At 28.9% G+C, this 20,700-nt stretch overlaps 1 protein-coding gene across 6 annotated transcripts in view; it reads right to left on the reverse strand.

Annotated features, from left to right (window-relative positions):
• LOC127286681 (lysosomal-trafficking regulator) overlaps positions 1 to 20,700 on the reverse strand; it is a 179,628-nt gene that overhangs the window by 29,586 nt on the left and 129,342 nt on the right. For all 6 annotated transcript variants that reach the window (XM_051313218.1, XM_051313226.1, XM_051313209.1 and 3 more), the window contains one exon: positions 2,245 to 2,486. In XM_051313218.1, the coding sequence (XP_051169175.1) occupies positions 2,245 to 2,486 (242 nt within the window). The remainder of the gene's footprint in view (positions 1 to 2,244; positions 2,487 to 20,700) is intronic.

Here is a 20,700-nt window from a genome sequence, read left to right on the forward strand (position 1 = left end):
TTAAGGGGTTAGGGGTAGTCAGAGGCACGAAAAAATGAGAATTTTCAGTATTTTTTTTTGCTATTAAATAATTTTATTTTACAAAAGTAGTAATATGGTATTATTAAACAATGTTTTGACTTGAAGTCACGAAAATTTAAAAAAAAAAAAATTTTTATTTCCGAAGTTACAGCTGTTTGTGTTAACCCAGTTCCAAAAAAAGGTCCTTGCGGTGACAATCATAAGTCCTTGGAGATTAATCAGAAATCAATCGGATAAAAAAAATTAGTTTTATAAATAAATAATCCTGGGCCTGATCGAAGGATTTTTTTTTTTTTCAAAAATTAACAAAATGGCGGCCTCAGGAAATTTTTGTCTAGATTTTTGGGAAAAAATCAACATTTAATTGGTCTTAAAAAATCGAAATTTTTCAAAAAAAAAAAAATCCTTCGATCAGGCCCGAGTTTATTATGTATTCTAAAAGCTGTATAAATTTCATTAAAATCGACTGAGCGGTTTTCGAGTTATAGTTGTCACCAGTTCAAAAAACATAGTTTTGAGAAAAACGCGTTTAGTTTCACACTAGATTTACGTACAAAAAAACGAATTATTAAATTACTTACACCGAGTCATCTATTCCTGGGCCATATTAATTTAGGTACTACTACATATACCCAAGTCTAAGTTCATCGATGACAATAGAACCCTAAAAGCCGATTTCTTGCAGCTGACACTAGCTGCAAGCGCTCGCGAGCGCTTTAAAAGGCCCGAGCTCTCTTTGTTATTTGTCGAATAACTTAAAAACGAATTATCGGATTAACTTGAAATTTTCAGAGATTATTTTTAAGATATTTTACTTAACGAAAATGCAAAAAAAAAAAATTTGATTTTTTGAAAATTCTGACTACCCCTAACCCCTTAAACCTCAGATTCTAGGTCAGACGAATTTTAATGCATTAATTGATATTTAGAAAATGTTTAAAATATATTGTTAACACTTGATATATCAATATTGAATAGTCTAAATCCAATAAAATAAAGAAAACGAAAATTTACTGATTTTCTATGACATTTTTAGCATTCGGATTCCTTTAACTATCCTTGCCCCGGTACTGGGGCAAGGATAGTTAAAAATTTTTTTTTACTTTTTCATTCGTATCTCGTAGGGATTGCAGTTTACAGTAAAATAATGTATAGCAAAATTATAGCCAAATAACCAGGCTTTCCAAAAATACTACACGTTTGCAGATACAAATTCACGTTTGGTCGCTAGATTCGAAAACGTCTTACCTAACTATTCTTGCCCCATCCTCCCCTATTCTTCGAAAACTCAATTATCTGAAAGCATTATTCAATTAAAAAATTTTAAATTCAATTTTTGTCTTTAAGTTTTAATAAATTCGTCAAAAAAATATATCACGAAAAAATTTAAATTCAAAATCATTTGAATTTAATTATTTTCAAAAATTTTAATTTATAACCTTCTAAAATTTAATTATTTTCAAAAATTTCAACTGGAACTCTTCCAAATTTTAATGATTTTAAATGATTTTTTAAATATTCTTCAAAAATTCAATTATTTGGAAGCATTTTTTAATTAAAAATTTTTGAAATCCAATTTTTGTCTGTAATTTCTTATTCAGTATGGCTACAAATTTTGTTTCTTTTATATCTATGCAGTTAATTTTCAGGAAGTTATTTAAAGATTCAAGAACCTACTAAAGAGATTATTTCTACCCCTATCTGCAAAAATCTTAGGTTACACACGACCACAAAAAAATCTATAATAGGGTTCCTTTAACCAGTCCAGGTGAATATTATTTTAGGGTCGCTGAACACGATTCAAAAGTCCGATTTGCTCCATCACGTTAGAATATTCCTCTAATAATCTGTTAATAATTTACTGTTAAAGTATCAATTAATGTTAATAAATAAATATTTCTTTCCTTTAATTTAAATATCAGATAATTGAAAATTTACCTCTTTAAATAAAAAAATATTTAATTTTACATTTTTAAAACGAAGCAAAACCTAAGTCAAGTTTTAATAGGAACTAAAGAAGAATATTAAAGAAGAATATTTCTACAACTATTTTGTCATTTGTTTAGTACAAAATCAAGGTTACTCTACGCCAGAGTTTAATAAGAGTCTAATAAAAGTCGATACCAGTCGTCTTTTTTGCTCTCTCGACAAGCTAAAAATTATTTCATAAATTTACTTTAAAAGTCATTATATAAAAAGTTTTGCTTATTTGTAAATACTTACTGCTTACTAAAGTGGATGAGAAGATCAAGAGCTAGAGAACACAATGCAGGATGGGTTTCTATATGTTCTCTTAAAGAAGTCACAGGATTAGACGCATCAGATCCTTTTTGCGAATTGTCATGTGAATTATTTACAAATATTTCGACGTCAGCTTCGTAACCATCGTCCCCTGTTATGTGTTCATCATTACTACTATCATCGGTCCCACAATCTGTTGTCACGTCGGAAATAAAAGTTGGCAACTAAAATAAAAGCTAAATATTAGTTTATTTTGTTTTAATTTTCTAATGTGAAATGAAAGGTCAATTTTATTTACACTGTGACAATTAAAACTTCAGATATTATTCTCAAAATAATACAAAACTTTAAACAGTTACACACACATAAACACACACACACACACAAGCACGCAAACGCACACACACACAGGTTTCTGGAAAGAAAAAAAAGTTTGCCTACGATTCCAAGAAAAATCATTGTTACCCGGTGGTTCCTTAGCACCCCCTGAAACGAGAAAACTTAACCCGAAAATCGTAGCTGTTCATTTAGACAAGTTTCACCCCTTTCTAGGGGTGATTTTGAATTTTTTTAAAAAAACTTGTTTCTTAAGGTATCACATCGGTAAAACCGTTTTCTATAAATTTTCTTGAAAATTTTACCATATGTTCTTATTGTCATTCTTGACAAATTTGCAAAATATGAAGAATTTTCGCCGTACGAAACCAGAGATATTAGCAATCAAAGTTGCTTATTTTGCATGGGAGACGGGACTAATGTATGGGGGAGAAGTACATTTTCATAAATATCATCAGAAGTTTTCTATAAATTTTTTTCAAAAACTAATGTTGAATTCAAGAATAAATTTGGAACTAAAATATACAAAGAAATTTATAATTTACGGTGCCGTTTATTTGTAATTATAAATTAAAAATTCTATTTCATGACGTCATTTGCAATATATAGCACACCCGCCACTTTGATGTGGCAACATCGCAGGATGGTAACATTAGTTAGAGAGAGACAGTAGTCCACAGTAGTCAAAGCGAGACTTATAGCGACGTTGTCAAACCTCCTACTCCTTCCAATCGCTGCTAGTGTGGGGTATACGTGTACGAGTGTATTTGTAGAAGTAGGTACAGTATGGGCTGAGAGTATAGGGAGTTGAGGGCGAAAATATAGTGCGGGAAGTAGTAATGCGAGCTACAAACTTTTGACTCCGATTAGTGCCGATGTGATACCTTAAGGATCAGAAAAAAGTTTTAAATTATTTTAATGATTTTTATTTGTGTGAGTGTGTTTGTAGGATCTCATTTTCTAGGTGCAAGTGATTAAAAATTTTTTTGACAAAAAAGAACTCGAATTCGTAACTTTTCTTATATATAGGTGACGGTTTGGGATGATTTAATTAGTAAATAAATAAATCGTTTTAATGAATTTATATGTATAGGGCGAAACCCGGCTGAAAAACCTTGTAGAGGAAAATGTACAAGTTCTTGTACATGTTCATTAATGAACTTGTACATTTTCTTGTACATGTTCAAGTAATGTTCTTGAACAAGTTCAGCATCCGGAATTGAGACATGTTCTTGTACCAGAACTTGTACAAGATCCTGGATACGAAAATATACTTGTACAAGAAAATGTATATGTTCTTGTACATATTTTTTGTGCAGGTTTCATGTACATCCACTTTTACATGAACACGTTTATGTTCTTGTACAAGAACATTTGTTTAAAAATGTTTTTGAAAAAAATTTGAAATTTTAATAAGTTATAATTATTAAGATTCTTCACTTATGCATGCTAAAAATTATTGCGCAGCTGTAAAGGCTTAAGAAAACTACTGCGCAGCCTTTAAAGTTTTTAATTTTTAATTTAAAAGACATAAAGGAACATGTACAAGAACATATTCCACATCTGGTACAAGAAAATTTACATGAAACCTGCACAAAAAAAGTATGTACAAGAACATGTACATTTTCTTGTACAAGTATATTTTCTTGTTCAGGATCTTGTACAAGTTCTGGTACAAGAACATGTCTCAATTTCAGATACTGAACTTGTTCAAGAACATTACATGAACATGTACAAGAAAATGTACAAGTTCATTAATGAACATGTACAAGAACTTGTACATTTTCTTCTACAAGGTTTTTCAGCCGGGAATTCCACCACGAAGTGTTGTTAGGTTTTTTCAAAAAGTGCCTGTAGGAGAGGGAAGGAGTTGGATTTTATGAAAAATTTAAACAGTGATTTTTGATTTTTTTGAGAAGTTAAAAATTTGTATTTTTTCTACGAAAAATATTGAGATGTTCTTGTTTGTTATTTTTGAGATATTAATTATTTAATTATTTAACGTTAACAAAAAATGAAATATTTTATATACAAATAAAGTTATCGTAATTCTGACGTTACCAATTGAAAGCTACCGTAATTCCGCATCCAACGAGCCATATATAAAGAATTTTGGATTGTTAATAAATAATCGCATAACATTGCTCGTTAGATGCGGAATTACGTCAGCTTTCAATTGGTAACGTCAGAATTACGATAACATTATTTGTTTATAAAATATTGCATTTTTTATTAACATTAAATAATTCATTAATTAATATCTCGAAAATAACAAAAAAGGACATCTCAATATTTTTTGTAGTGAAAATACACATTTTTAACTTTCCAAAAAATCAAAATTCACTGTTAATTAAATTATCCAAAATCGTCACCTATATAAAAGAAAACTTACGAATTCTAGTTTTTTTTATTAAAAAAATTTTTAATTGCTTGTATCTAGAAAAAGAGGTCCTACAAACACATTCACATAAATAAAAATCATTAAATAAATTTAAAACTTATTTCTGACCCTTAAAAAACAATGTTTTAGACAAATTTCAAAATCACCCATAGAAAGGGGTGAAACTTCTCTAAATGAACAGCTACGATTCTCGGGTTAAGTTTTCTAGTTTCAAGGGGTGCTAAGAAACCACAGGGTAACAATGATTTGTCTTGGAATCGTAGGCAAACTTTTTTTTCTTTCCAGACACCTGTGCACACACGTACGCACACACAGACACACACATTACCGAGAATTTCCTGAAACTTAACATTATTTGCACATCAAAGTCGGAAGGTTTGATTGAGCTAATCAAAAAGTTCTCGTAAGATCTCTCGCAAGATCCCAGCTGTGTCGCTTGAGATATTGCCAGCGTTTTCACGTCAGTACTTATATACGTTTTTCCAGTAGGGACCAATATTTTTTCCGTATATATTTAAAACGGTAAAAGTGCAAAAGTCAAAAATCCCACTCTGAAATAATTTTTCCCGTGTTTTAAAAAACATTAATGTTTAATTTAAAGAAAAGAAAACTTGCTTCTTTTTTTGAATGGCTATTTGCTGCACCAATACGTGATTGATGTTAATAGTACAAAATAGTAACTATCTCCTTGATTGATTTTAATTCAACAAAATACGGCATCCAATGCTAAATTAAGTCAATTCTTATACTTTATTTATATTTAAGGTATATGCAGTATATAAATTATATTTATTTGTTTAAAGAATTTATTATTGTTAACTTATTATAACTATTCCAATACGAAAAATATAGCAATTATAACTATTATTTAAATAAACATAAAGAATTGTAGCTTTTTTGACTTGTTAACTGTTTATATTGAAAACAATAAAACATTATATTAAATTAAAGAAAAGTTTTAAAGAGGAATCTCAACACCCTTCAGATGAAGAATATTAAACCATTTGTGAAAAAAAAATTTAATTTGCATTATTTATTAAAAAAAACATTTTATTGGTATTTAAAATTCTTTTTTCCTTTATATTTTCCTTATTCGACTCGCCATTTTGAATTTTTATTATATGACATCGGATTCGTAATCAGCAACCCCAATAACTCCCGAGTAATGATTTCCAGAATGATTTAATTGCTTTTTCGATTTTCGACCACGTTTTTGACATTTGGAACCACTGCTATAGATTACCCAAATATTAATATTTTTTAAATTTCAAACTCGTTAAAAGTACATAGAAACATGTACTACTCAATTCAATGTACATTATTTTAATAAACTTTTAATGAAATGGCTAAAAATAATTATATAAAAATCACTTATTTTTTGCGAACAAAAACGTATGTAACACCTTAAATAAATTTTGTATTATTTTTGTTAATCCTCTCTCTCTCTCTTCTTCCACTCTAAGAAGTCATGACAATAAAAAAAGTTAATTATAAGACTTCCTCGGGCAATTTTGACGCAAATTCAACCATTGGAACTTAGTTTTCTGTCACCCTTCAAAAAAAATTGTTTTGGCGTTGTCATCATAAGTCATGACAGATTCATCAGAAATTAAAAAACCTAATATTTTCTGTTAGTAGATGCCTATAGCTTGTGTTTGAATGAAGCAAAAAGAAAAAATTAAAATTTTTGGCGGAGTTTTAAAAAAAAAGACAGTTTTTGGTGAAATTTTCACCACGTTTTGGCAAGTAGATTTAGTTGTGATTAAAAAGAAGTCATTCGGTCAAGCACGAGATAATGTTATCTTGAAGAAGTGTCCAATTTACCTTCGACGCGCTAGGCTGACATATCGCGTGGGGGGAAATTTTAAATGCTCTATCTCTTAAACAAGTTGTAAATTCAGATGTTCATTACATGAACATTTTGCTTCCTCTTTACGATCAGCAAAAAAATTTGCTTCCTCGTGGAGAAAGCAAAATTTTATTGCTAAAATGTAAATTTTTGATTTTTTAACTTTCCTTTAAATTTACTTCAAATGTATACTTTATATATATCGATCGATTCGTCTTGACGTAAGAAATACAATTATTTCATATATAAACTTCAATTTAAAAAATCACAAAATTTTATAGCCTAAATGTGAAATTTTGATTTTTTTACTTTCATTAATTCTTTAAATTTACCTTAAATGTATACTTTATATATATCGATCGATTCGTCTTGACGTAAGGAAAACGATTTTATTATATATAACCTTAAATTTTTCTATTTAAAAATTTTTTCGATTAAAAAAAAATTTTTGGAAAAAAGACGATAAAATTTTTTTTTTTGGGATATTTTTCAAAATCCTTTGGTCAGATTTGAGATATTAATATGATAAATGAGCCTAACAAATATTATCTAAATCCATTAAAACCTGTTAAAGTTATCTTCTAAACAAAAAAGGGATCCACACACACACATACACACACACATACATACATCCGGACAATTGATCAGGATCTCATATAACATGTTTCTATAAAGAAAAAAATTTGTTTCCGCCACTTTGAAAAGTTTTATAAATGAAAGGAATACAAAGCTTCCTCCACGAGGAAGCAAAATTACTCCAATCAAACCTAATCTCTTAAAGGAATAATTTTTATTAATATATATATATATTATATCATGACAAGAATAGTCAAGCTTCAAAGTACGAGTATTTATTTTATTTCAAAATAAATTTCCCTCGCCATGCTCCCGATCCGATAGCTTACCCCTACCACTTCCCGGCTGGCCGGACGTGTATAAAAGGAGGCGCATTTCTTGAGATTAGCACAGAACTGAGTCTTACTCAGAGAAATGAAGAGTTTTACTTTTAGATATAGAGTCTGACTTTATATGAAATATATGTATGCCGAGTTTTACTCGAATTATATGTTTTAAACGTAAGGTTGCTTTTGGTTATTTTAAGCATTTAGATATAATAAGAGTTTTACCATTCAAATCCTAAACGGGGATTTACTCGAGCTTCGTCGGGACGATGATATTTTGTAGTTTAGATGATAAGGAAAATAAAAGGTTCTTTAAAGTTTTCCCATTCAGTGGTGCGTTATACGTATACAAATTTTCAAAAATGTAAAAAAAAAACAATTACATGGAAATACTTGCGCTTGTCAGTTATTAATAGTTTTGATACTCCAACGTGTCTGTGATACCAAACGTATGTTTATGTCGTAGTACGAAAAGGAAAATCCGTCGTTTAGCTTAATGCCTAGGCTTTAAGCTAAACGCGGGCGAATAGGAAAATGTTCAAGTAAATGATAATTATTTTTTTAATCGCCTGAATTTGTTAGTCATTTAGCTTCACAGAAAAAAAGGTGGGTAAAAAGTTGTAAAGATAGAGGATAAAAGTCGTTATGATACAGGGTAAAGGATAGATTTGTGATGGATAAAAATGTTACTAAAATATTACTAGAAAAATGGATGTCATATTTGAGTAAACTGTCTAATTTTAATAAAAATATTAGTAATTTTACACTTAACTTATTAAATCCACAAATTTTATATAAATAAGTAATTGCATGTGGAAATATTTTTCCTATAATTATTGTCTATTAATAAAAATATCTTTGACTAATACAACTGACAGCTGACGACAGTACGTAAATAATCAGAACTGGGAAATTACAACTCAACGTCTGTATTGTTGCACGAAAGAAGAGTTGGGGAGTAACTGAATATTTTGTGCATATTAGGCTCTTAAACTTGTGCCGTCAGAAGCCTGGAGGGACAACAAACAGACGAAACAACGTTATTCTTATGGGAAAGAAAATTAGTTTCCACTTTCATCAATTTTATTCATACTTTGAACATGGAAAACGCTTGTTGATATCTAATAAAATTAAAATGTGTGTTGATAATTAATTTTGTTATATATTTGATTCAATTGCATTGATAGATTCTCTAAATTCGTGATAAAATATAAATTTTGAGGTTAGGGGTGTTTGTTTACTATAATCACATGTTACATTTTAACATTATTAAACAATATCCAGTATGCATGTTATTAAAAAAGATATAAAATATATATTTTAAGTGGGAATTACAGCAGCAGTAAAAGATTTCAAGTTTAATAAGTTAATAATAGTAATAATAATAAATAATAATAATAATAATAGTTTAATAAGTTAAAATTTAATAAGTTAAGTGTAAAATTACTAATATTTTTATTAAAATTAGACAGTTTACTCAAATATGACATCCATTTTTCAAGTAATATTTTAGTAACATTTTTATCCATCACAAATTTATCCTTTACCCTGTATCCTAACGAATTTTATCCTCTATCTTTACAACTTTTTACCCACCTTTTTTTCTGTGATATTAATGCCTAGGCTTTAAGCTAAACGCCCGAAGAGCGCCAGGCGAATAGAAAAATTGGTATTGATTGATATAGAATATACATTGTAATGAAATTGCAAGTAATAATATTATATTGTAGGTATTTTGAATTGAAAATCGTTTTTTAAATTTTTGTTTATAAGTCTTTGTTTATTTTCTTTGCTTTTAAATATTCTTAGTTGAAACTACATTTTGAAAATTTTATAGAATATTCAAAATTATAATTATTCTCTCTTTGCTTTACGCGAGTGAAGGTTTACTTTTATTTAAAATGGAAAGTGTTTCCGTAAATAGAGATGAGTTTGAGGAAAAATGTAAAGAAGCAATTGAAAAAACGGGAAGTAATCGGTGTATGTGGAGTCGTAGTCACCTAGAAAAAATTTAATCTATTTTAATAAATGCGAAAAATGGTGGAAAGAAAGATGCTGCTCACTACCATTACCCAGTAAAAAAAAAGAATTAGGAGTAAGTGAAAAGAATTGGTGGTAACTTAAGCTGAATGCGGTTTGGCGAAAAAACCGAATTGGAACGTTGCGGTGAATTATTTTTTTCTTACCGTGAATTCTTTTCTCTTAAACATTTGAATTGACGTTTGTTTATTCGAGTTTGCATTATAAATGAATAAGAATAAATGTTTCGAAGTCTAAAAAAGCCGATTTGGAATAAAAAATATATAATTTTTTAAAAAGAAATAAAAGTGAAATGTGATAGATTTACCGAAAATTTTACCATGTGAGTACTACTCATATGGTAAATTTATCATATGAACACTACTCACTTGATAAAATCGTCGGTGAATCTGTCACACTTCGCTTTCATTTATTTTTTTTAAATTATATATTTCTTATTCCAAATCGGCTTTTTTAGACTTCGAAGCATTTATTTTATTCATTTATAATGCAAACTCGAATAAACAAACGTCAATTCAAATGTTTAAGAAAAAAGAATTCACGGTAAGAAAAAAATAATTCACCGTAACGTTCCAATTCGGTTTTTTCGCCAAACCGAATTCAGCTTAAGTTACCACCAATTCTTATCGCTTACTCCTAATTCTTTTTTTTTACTGGGTACTTAAGGAAATATGAAATTTTGCAAATCGGGAGTGAATCACACATTATCGTTAAACAGAAAAGTGATAGGAGGACTTTAGTGTACATGTGGCCCATTGAAGAATTTTTTCCTAAATTGTTGGAAGCTCAAGAACACTGGACACGGAGGAAGAGACAAAATGTTGTATTATATTAAACAAAAATGGTATATATCCAGATTGGCGGTTGAAATATTTGTCATTTGTTGTCACACTTGTACTCGTAAAAGGACAACAATACGAAAAGGTGTTGTCATCAAACCTATTGTTACGCATGGTTTCAATAGCAGAGGACAAGTCGATTTAATTGATTTCCAGTCCTATCCCGATGAAGATTATAAGTGGATAATGAATTATCAGGATCACACAACGAAATTTTTGCACTTAAGGCCTGTGAAGTCGAAAATGCGGTAAACGTTGCCGAGGAGATTTCCAAAAATTTTTTTACATTTGGCGCTCCCTCCATTCTGCAGAGTGATAATGGCCGAGAATTTGTTGCTGCTGTTATCAATGAACTGGTCATTCTTTGGCCACACTGCAAAATTCTGCACGGGAGACCGCGACATCCGCAATCTCAAGGTAGCATCGAGAGGGCAAATGCAGATGTAGAAAATATGATAAGAGCCTGGATGGTTGATAAAAACTCAAACAATTGGTCTCGAGGTTGTTTTGAAGTTCAGGTAAATTAATTTCTATTTGTAAATTTTTGAATACTAAGTTAAAAACATTTTATAGTGGCAAAAAAATACGTCAAAGCATAGGATGAAGCAGTCTTGGGACCGATAAAGTGTGGACTGTTCAATACGTCTTTACCCGCAGAAATGCTGGAAAACCTACATGCTGAAGAGGATTTGGAAACAGCTCTTACAGAATTTAATCAACGACAGGACGAAGTTGTTTCTGAGGAAATTAGTGAACCTCAACTATCAGCTAAAAAAGAAGTGTCATTTAATTTTAATGTACATAAAAAATTTCAGTCCTCTAGGACATCAGCAAATCGTTTAAATTGAATTTTAAAATTTCATATTTTGACTTTTGCAAAACAAATTGTTTATAACAATAACAATGGTATTAAAAAAATTATTTAACCATAAAAATCGTGTTCAGCATAAAAAATACACAAGGAACACTTATCTAGGTCTTTTGAAATATAAAATGTTTCAAGAAATCTATTTCAATTAGTAGTAAAACTTTAAACGCGTTTTTCTCGAAAGGTTGAGTTTGGTCGATAGCACCGTTTTCTCAGACCCGGTCACATAGGTAATATATTACATAATATTATAAATGATAAAATTAATAATTATTATTATAATAATTATAATTATAATAAATTATTATAATTATTATTATTGTTAACATAGTAATTATTTTATTAATTAATTTTAAAAATTATCGATGACTTTGCGGAATGTGATTATTTCACAAAAAAAAGTTAAAAGTTTCCTTCTCGAATTTCTTACCAAAAACAGACACAAAAATGTAATAAAAAATTTAAAAAGAAATAAAACACCCTTTTATTAAATTTATAATAATTTTTGTTCATCTGATAGACAGTCTCAACCCTGTAGAATGCAGAGAGCTATTACTGAAGTAAACAGGAGTAATATAGGTGCGTACAACGATGGGTACTCATCTTTGCGTTGATAGCGCGGTTGCACCGCCTACTTTAATATTATGTTTCTCACAAAATTATTGTTGTCCCACTTTCATATTTACATAGCTCATGGGGAAAAACCTCAGCTTTCTAATGAAAATAAAAAAAAATACCCGAAGGGGTGAAAATCGAAAAATAAGGGTTGATTTTGAAAAAAGGGGTGAAAATTTTTTTTTTAATTTCGTATACATTTTTGAAAAGTACGTAAAAAATGCATTAAAATTCATTATAGGTAAATTAAAATCCATTAACTTTTGTCATAGTTATACGAATTTGAAAATGACAATGTTACCCGTAACGTCAAAACTTCAACCCCCTCTACTTTCTACAAATATTTTTTTAATGAGTTTATATTTTAGGGATTTATTACTATCATATAGGACAACAATTTACCAAAGTATGAAGCCAATCCCAGAACATTGACTTTTTGGGCTGGGGCGATTGAAAAAGAATCTCATATATTTAATTAATCTTTTAACACCGAAGAAAAATTGATAGTAGGTATAAACTAATGAAACACCATACTAGATGTTTTCAAAATCGCCTATTATAAATTTTATGTTAAATTGACAATTTGACAGTTGTTAATGCAACAGTCGAAGTTTCTAAAAAAATAATTATATTTAACAAAATTGACGTTATATGGGTTTTTGAGGTTGCTCATTACGAATATGATGTCAGATTGACAATTATTTGTCATTATATTTGGAATCAACAACTCTGAGAAACCCTCGTATACTATAATTTTTGTTAAAAATAATCCCAGCGGGCAAAGTTACAGAACAGTTCTGTAACTGTTCTATACCAAAAAAAACAGGTTCTACAACTGGTGAGGAACAGGTCAGTAAAAATGTTGTCCCCCTGGGGGCACAAAACAGTAACAGGATCTGTAACAATTCTAGAACAATGTTCTAGATCATTGTTACAGAACAAATTTGTAACAATTTGATAACAAAATAAAATTTAAAAAATTTTAATTCTATAACAATTCTGTAACCGATCTATAACAATATTCTAGAATTGCAGAACTTTTTTGTATCAGTTTAATAAAAGTAAAATTGTGATTTGTAATTTATTTGAGTGAAATTTCCCTGACTTAAAAAAGTAACCGTGCCCAAATAGCACGGTATGTCACATAAATATCATCGGAATATTTTTTGGAATATTCCTGTGATATTGGGAGTATTCTCCCAGTGATATTAAGGGAATATTTCACGGAAATGATTTTTTAAATATTTTTATAGATTTCTATTTTTGACAGTCTTGAGCCACTCCAGTAGCATCACATTTATAAAACAGCTTTTCGTTACATATTTGTTTCAGAACAGATAGAGAACAAATCTAAAATACATCAGTGATAGATCTATTATGTTACATTTTTGTAACACTGTTTTAGAACGCTGCAGTAACAGCGTTACTTAAAAATTCTAGAACTAATTATAAGCACAAATGTTCTAGAACAAATGTTACATCTTCCTTATAGAACAGAGGCAGAATAACTGTTGCAGAACAGGTCTAGAACATAGTTCCAGAACTGTTCTATAACAAAATTGTAACACTTGTTCTAGAACAAGTTACACTTTTTGTTCTAGAACAGTTACATAACGTGCACACTGGGATCACTGTTTAGAATACTTGATTGTTAAATTGACAGCTGTCTACTGACAAACTGTAAATTTGACATCATCTTCGTAATCAGCGTTCCTGAAAACCTTTATACTATCATTTTTGTTAAAAATAATCGCTTTTTAGAAAAGTTGATTATACTTTTATATTTTGCAAAAAATAAGCCAAATCCCATTGAAAAATGTTAATATTTAAAAAAGTTATACGCATTTTTGCATTATTAATGTCTTATATTAAATTTCATTAATTAAAATGATATTTTAATACATTATATTAAAAATAATATTAATAATAATAATTAATAATTATAGCAATTAATATCATTATTTTATAACATTTACCCAATGAATAAATAAAAATACATTTTCTTAAAAATGTTGATGATTTATTCATATTATAATATTTTTATAATTTTTCATTTGAATATTTCTAAAATATTCCAATGGAATATTCTCACAATATTCCAAAGAAAAATTCCTGTAGTAATCCTATGAAATATCCAAATATTCTTGCAACATTTCAAAAGAATATTTCAAAAAGTGGATATTTTTATGCTCCTGAAATGTAAATAGAATATTATTTTAAAATATTCCCAATATTCTAATGGAGTATTCTAGGAATGTGATTGGAATATCCCGTGTTATTCAGCGATTTTCATTTCAATTATGGTGGTTTTCCTTCATTTTTTAGCGGATTCTCCTAGAGTACCAACAACCGGGTACTACTTTTTTTCGCTAAAAGTGATCACTTCACTAAATTTTTTTTACAGTTACCTAAGGCCTCTAGATTGCCACTGATACACACAAGTCATATAATATGCATTTGGTTAAAAGTTATGAGCCATAAACTAAAGGGTGCCCACAACCGCAACTATTCCCTTACCGTCCTAAGGGCGCTATATTGTATCCTATATAGGATACAATATAGCTGTTCGTACCAATGAGTTTTCATCGGTTGAGAATTCAAAGAAAATGATTAACTCGTCTATTTAAATTGTGCTGACGAATTGAAAAAATTAAAGCTAAAAAGTTTGTTCATTGAATTAGTGCGAATAGAGAGTTTGGAAGTTGAATACAGCTTTTTCGAATTCAAGAGAATTGCAACATAGTTTTAATTCGAATTTGTCGCTAAGCGGGATTCACTGAAGCCCAGGGTGTATTGACACTGGCGATTTTGATTTACCTAAAGTTAACACAGCTGGGTTAAGTTTCAGTTAATTTTAGGTTATCTTTTGGTTTTAGGGTTAAATGGATGTTTATAGAGTTGATTCTTATCAAAAGTACAATAAAATAAAGTAATAAATAATGATTTATTAAAGATAAATTTTGGCCTATGAATTCTCATCTAGTATTCAATGGACTTTTTTCAAAGTTTACATTAATCAATATAATCTAAACAAAAGATAGGTTTATATATTTATAAAGAAATACAAAGTACATTAATTTCAATTATTATTAGTACTAATAAATTAAAAATCATTAATATTAACTTTTGAACTAAGCTAAAATCAAGCTTTTAATTTTTTCATTACCGTATGCGGTCGGTAAGGTAGTTTCTTTGGGGCGGTTCAAGTTCTACACATTTAGATTCTACACCGTATAAATTCTACACGTTAAATTCTACAATGTTGTATTCTACACAAGTTTAATTTTGCACAATTTATTTGTTAAATTCTACACAGTTAAATTGCACACCGACAAACTCTACACACATTCATATTTAAAAATAAAAATTAATTCGTTAAATTCTACACAGTTAAATTGTACACCGTTAAAGTCGACACACGTTTATATTTAAAAATAATTTTGTTAAATTCTACACAGTTAAATTGAACACCGTTAAACTCTGCACAAATTTGTTTAAAAAAATGATAATTATTACTATAAAATTCTACACAGTTAAATTCTACAAAATAAATTTCTTCGCAGTTTATTAGTTGTGTTAAATTCTGCACTGTTAAATTCTACACACGTTTATATAATAAAAAATATTAATTTTGTTAAATTCTACACAGTTAAATTGAACACCGTTAAATTCTGCACAAATTTATATTAAAAAATGAAAATTATTACTGTAAAATTCTACACAGTTAAATTCTACAAAATAAATTTATAAATTTTGTTAAATTCTGCACTATTAAACTCTACACACGTTTATATAATAAAAAAAATTAATTTTGTTAAATTCTACACAGTTAAATTGAACATCGTTAAATTTTTAATTATCCAACAACTAATTAGTGTAGAATTTAACGATGTTCAATTTAACTGTGTAGAATTTAACAAAATTAATTTTTTTTATTATATAAACGTGTGTAGAGTTTAATAGTGCAGAATTTAACAAAATTTATAAATTTATTTTGTAGAATTTAACTGTGTAGAATTCTACAGTAATAATTTTCATTTTTTAAAATAAATTTGTGCAGAATTTAACGGTGTTTAATTTAACTGTGTAGAATTTAACAAAATTAATATTTTTTATTATATAAACAATCCGGCATTTGCAATTTCAGTTGCAGCGCTTTTCCCAGAAGTCTGCGCTAGTATCGCTACCTTTACAAATCCGAAAGAGAATTGGGAAACTGACTACACATTTTTTTGAGATCGTTTATTATACTACTTCGTGATTATTGTATAGGTTGTGATTTCTTTCAAAACAATGAAATTCGTGTGTGACGTAGGTTGGGTGGGTTAGGATTCAATTCCGTATCAAATTTTTCAAAAACACATATTTTGAATCACTGTTATCATAAAATCCTCATAAATGTCCATCATAAACTACATGGAATTAGAAACTATAAAAACTAATATACGCGTTTTCTTTTCATTTATGTTACAATCAAATTTAAGAGGGGGTGTTTTGAGATATCAAGAGTTTTATAATTCAAATTAAGATTTCTTTATGAAATTGTGAGAAATTTAAAAAAATGTTAAGACCAATCGAAAGATCATTAAATTCTCTTTCGAAATAGTGTATAACATTAAATGAATCATTTCTTTTTGATATCATAAAAATCACTTAAAAAACGCTCTGCTAGCGATCGTCTTTTGAAGGTGGAACGGTTTGAAAAAGAATGCCTCAATTATTAATTTCAAAACTTGTTTTGTTGTTAATAATTACTACAATTAACTGAAATGATGTAACGATTAAACCAAATAAAGTGAACTGAGACTGCAAGACATACGACGCCTAATTTCGCAAAGCGTACGCCGCTTTTGGTCGACAAAGTAATATCAAAGTTTTATTGACTTTTTTAAGCATATTGTGAAATTTTTTTTCCTATAATGCTTTTAATCGTTGGTACTTTAACTATTATTCCCTACAATATGAACAAAAGCTATTAAAATACTTCACAGCTATTTTTTAAGTACTTAAAACTTTAGTTCCCGGTAAAATCTGAAATTTTGAAAATTTTAGAAAAATTTGTTTTCCTACTTTCTTTTTTGTATAATACTACATATGAGGCATTCTATCTCAAACCGTTCCACCTTCAAAAGACAATCGCTAGTAGAGCGTTTTTTAAATTAATTTTTTTATATAAAAATAAAAGATTTATGTAATGTTACACACTATTTCGAAAGAGAATTTACTGACCTTTCGATTGGTCTTAACATTTTTTTTAATTTATTACAATTAAAGTTTTGAAGGTAGAACGGTTTGAGATAGAGTGCCTCATATACACCAAGTTTCATAAAAATTGAAGGACCCACGACCAACATAGATTTTTTTTGAAAAATTTTGACCCGATAATCTAGATGCTTTTCATCAGCACTTTGATTTGAAAACTACCTGGGAAGTTTTATTTTAAAAGGCTTTTGCGTGATGTATAAAGTTATAATAGCATACATGTTTTAAACATATATATATTAGAGGAAATATTCATAATCATTTCCGAAAATAAATATAGTAATTTCCTTAAGTTTCTGTATTTCTCACTTTACGGATTTTCTAAGTTTAGTCATCTTAAATTAATTTGCATTTTTTTACATATCACTAACTAAGGTATAAGCAGTGTTGTCTCCAGCTAAGATTTTTGCACAGTAAAAGCAATAAAATTTAACATATTAATATGTCACTTTTTTCGAACAGTCCTCCGCGGATTATTTTAATTCTTGGATTTGTTTAATCAAGGAACACTACTGATTCAAAATCAGAGCAATTCCATGGGATTTGATCACAAGAATTTTTGATGATTGGAGCAATTTTATTGAAACCTTGTGAATATGTTCCTTTATTTGTACAGAATGAAAGCCCACAATCAATTTTTCAAAATTTTCAAAATTTTTTGAGATATCTCTAATTAAAAATTTATGTCATTTTTTCAAAAAAAACATGTAACTTTTTTCCTTGTTATCCAAATGAGATCAATTTTTTTCAAATTTCTCACAAAAAGATGCTATTTTAAGAAAAAAATAGTTCATGAAAAAAAAGAAATTTTTTTGCCCGGAAGAAATGCAAATAAAAATTTTAAATACATTTTTTGAAAAAACTACCTCTTCGATTTCAAACATTTTTTTTCTACTTATTGCCTATGATGTTAAGAATAACTTCTCTAATTTTCATAATGGGACAGGAAGAACTTTGCGAGAAAAAAATTAAAACGTCCCGTGCGGCGCGACGGGACGCGCGCATCTTAGTTTTCACGTCCATTATATAGTATGAAAATTTGCAAATATCTCGAAAAGTACGAATTTTCGTAAAATATGTTCTAGACAAAAGTTGTTCCACACAAAAAGATCTACATCTTTGAAACCAAAAAATTGGGCCCGGGGCCCAATGTTGGGCCATACAATGAAAAAAATGTTTTTCTTAAATGTGACCACTAATTTTCAGTATCAAATTCGTAATCCCTATGAAATTCTGCGTTCAGACATGTTGTATAAGTGCCCAAAATATTAGTTCCAATGTCTGGAATTGGGCCCAACATTTTTTGACAAACAAATAAATTTTAAAAAATCCTATCTTGGGGGGTTTTTGGGGTCACAAGATTAGAAATTCGAAGATAATTTTCAAATTGGGCACAGAGCCCAATGTAAGATTCCACGGCCCATTGTGAGGCCCACAGTAAAGAAATTAGTTTTCTTAAATAAAACCCACTAATTTTCAGTATCCATTTCGTAATCGTTATGAAATTCTGGGTTAAGACTTGTAGTACAAATGCCAAAAATATTGGGCCAAATGTCTGGGATTGGGTCCAATATTTTTAGAATTTGTACCACAAGTCTAAGCACAGAATTTCATAACGATTACGAAATGGATGGAAACTAATTTTTTTACTGTGGGTCTTACAATGGGCCCCCAAAGATGAGATTTTTTTAAATCTATTTGTTTGTCAAAAAATGTTGGGCCCAATCCCAGACATTGGGACTTATATTTTGGGCACTCACAGTTTTCCTAAAAGTATCAAATTGAGACCAAAAATTGCATCAAATCTTTGCAACGTTTTGATGCACATAAGTTATATCAAAAAGAGATCGTTTTGTGTATCATTTTTAGAAATGATACACGAAACGGTCTCATTTTTTGATGCAAAAAATTTAATCAATTTATATCAATCATGGCCGAATTGAATCGACTCAAAATTAAAGGAATTTTTTTCAGATATTTTGGTAATAGTACAATTGCGGAGACCATTTCACTATTTAATTTGAAAATGAAAATAACAGAAAATCAAAGACAATGTGCAATTCGATAATTAAAAAGTGACAGCTTATAAACATAACCTAAAATGCATGAGAAAAAATTTGTCGATAAAATCAATATAGCCGAGCTTTTTAGAAGGTAGATGGCAGTTTTGCTTTTTATAAAAACGATTCAGAAAAAATTTAAAGAAAGAAAATAGATAAGTGATGCCATCTACCTTCTAAAAAGCTCGGCTATATTGATTTTATCGACAAATTTTTTCTCATGCATTTTAGGTTATGTTTATAAGCTGTCACTTTTTAATTATCGAACTGCACATTGTCTTTGATTTTCTGTTATTTTCATTTTCAAATTAAGTAGTGAAATGGTCTCCGCAATTGTACTATTACCAAAATATTTGAAAAAAATTCGTTTAATTTTGAGTCGATTCAATTCGGCCATGATTGACATAAATTGATTAAATTTTTTGCATCAAAAAATGAGACCGTTTCGTGGATCATTTCTGAAAATGATACACAAAACGATCTCTTTTTGATATAACTTATGTGCATCAAAACGTTGCAGTAGAAAAAGATACAACCAAGTTTACTGTGCTTATACAACATGTCTGAACGCAAAATTTCATAGGGATTACGAATTTGATACTGAAAATTAGTGGTCACATTTAAGAAAAACATTTTTTTCATTGTATGGCCCAACATTGGGCCCCGGGCCCAATTTTTTGGTTTCAAAGATGTAGATCTTTTTGTGTGGAACAACTTTTGTCTAGAACATATTTTACGAAAATTCGTACTTTTCGAGATATTTGCAAGTTTTCATACTATATAATGGACGTGAAAACTAAGATGCACGCGTCCCGTCGCGCCGCACGGGACGTTTTAATTTTTTTCTCGTAAAGTTTTTGCTGTCCCATTATGAAAATTAGAGAAGTTATTCTTAACATCATAGGTAATAAGTAGAAAAAAAATGTTTGAAATCGAAGAGGTAGTTTTTTCAAAAAATGAATTTAAAATTTTTATTTGCATTTCTTCCGGGCAAAAAAATTTCTTTTTTTTCATGAACTATTTTTTTCTTAAAATAGCATCTTTTTGTGAGAAATTTAAAAAAAATCGATCTCATTTGGATGACAAGAAAAAAAGTTACATGTTTTTTTTGAAAAAATGACATAAATTTTTAATTAGAGATATCTCAAAAAATTTTGAAAATTTTGAAAAATTGTTTGTGGGCTTTCATTCTGTACAAATAAAGGAACATATTCACAAGGTTTCAATGAAATTGCTCCAATCATCAAAAATTCTTGTGATCACATC

The sequence above is a fragment of the Leptopilina boulardi genome, unplaced genomic scaffold, assembly GCF_019393585.1.
Source record: "Leptopilina boulardi isolate dan_hultmark-lab unplaced genomic scaffold, ZJU_Lbou_2.1 LbouV2_122, whole genome shotgun sequence".
Taxonomy (NCBI): domain Eukaryota; kingdom Metazoa; phylum Arthropoda; class Insecta; order Hymenoptera; family Figitidae; genus Leptopilina; species Leptopilina boulardi.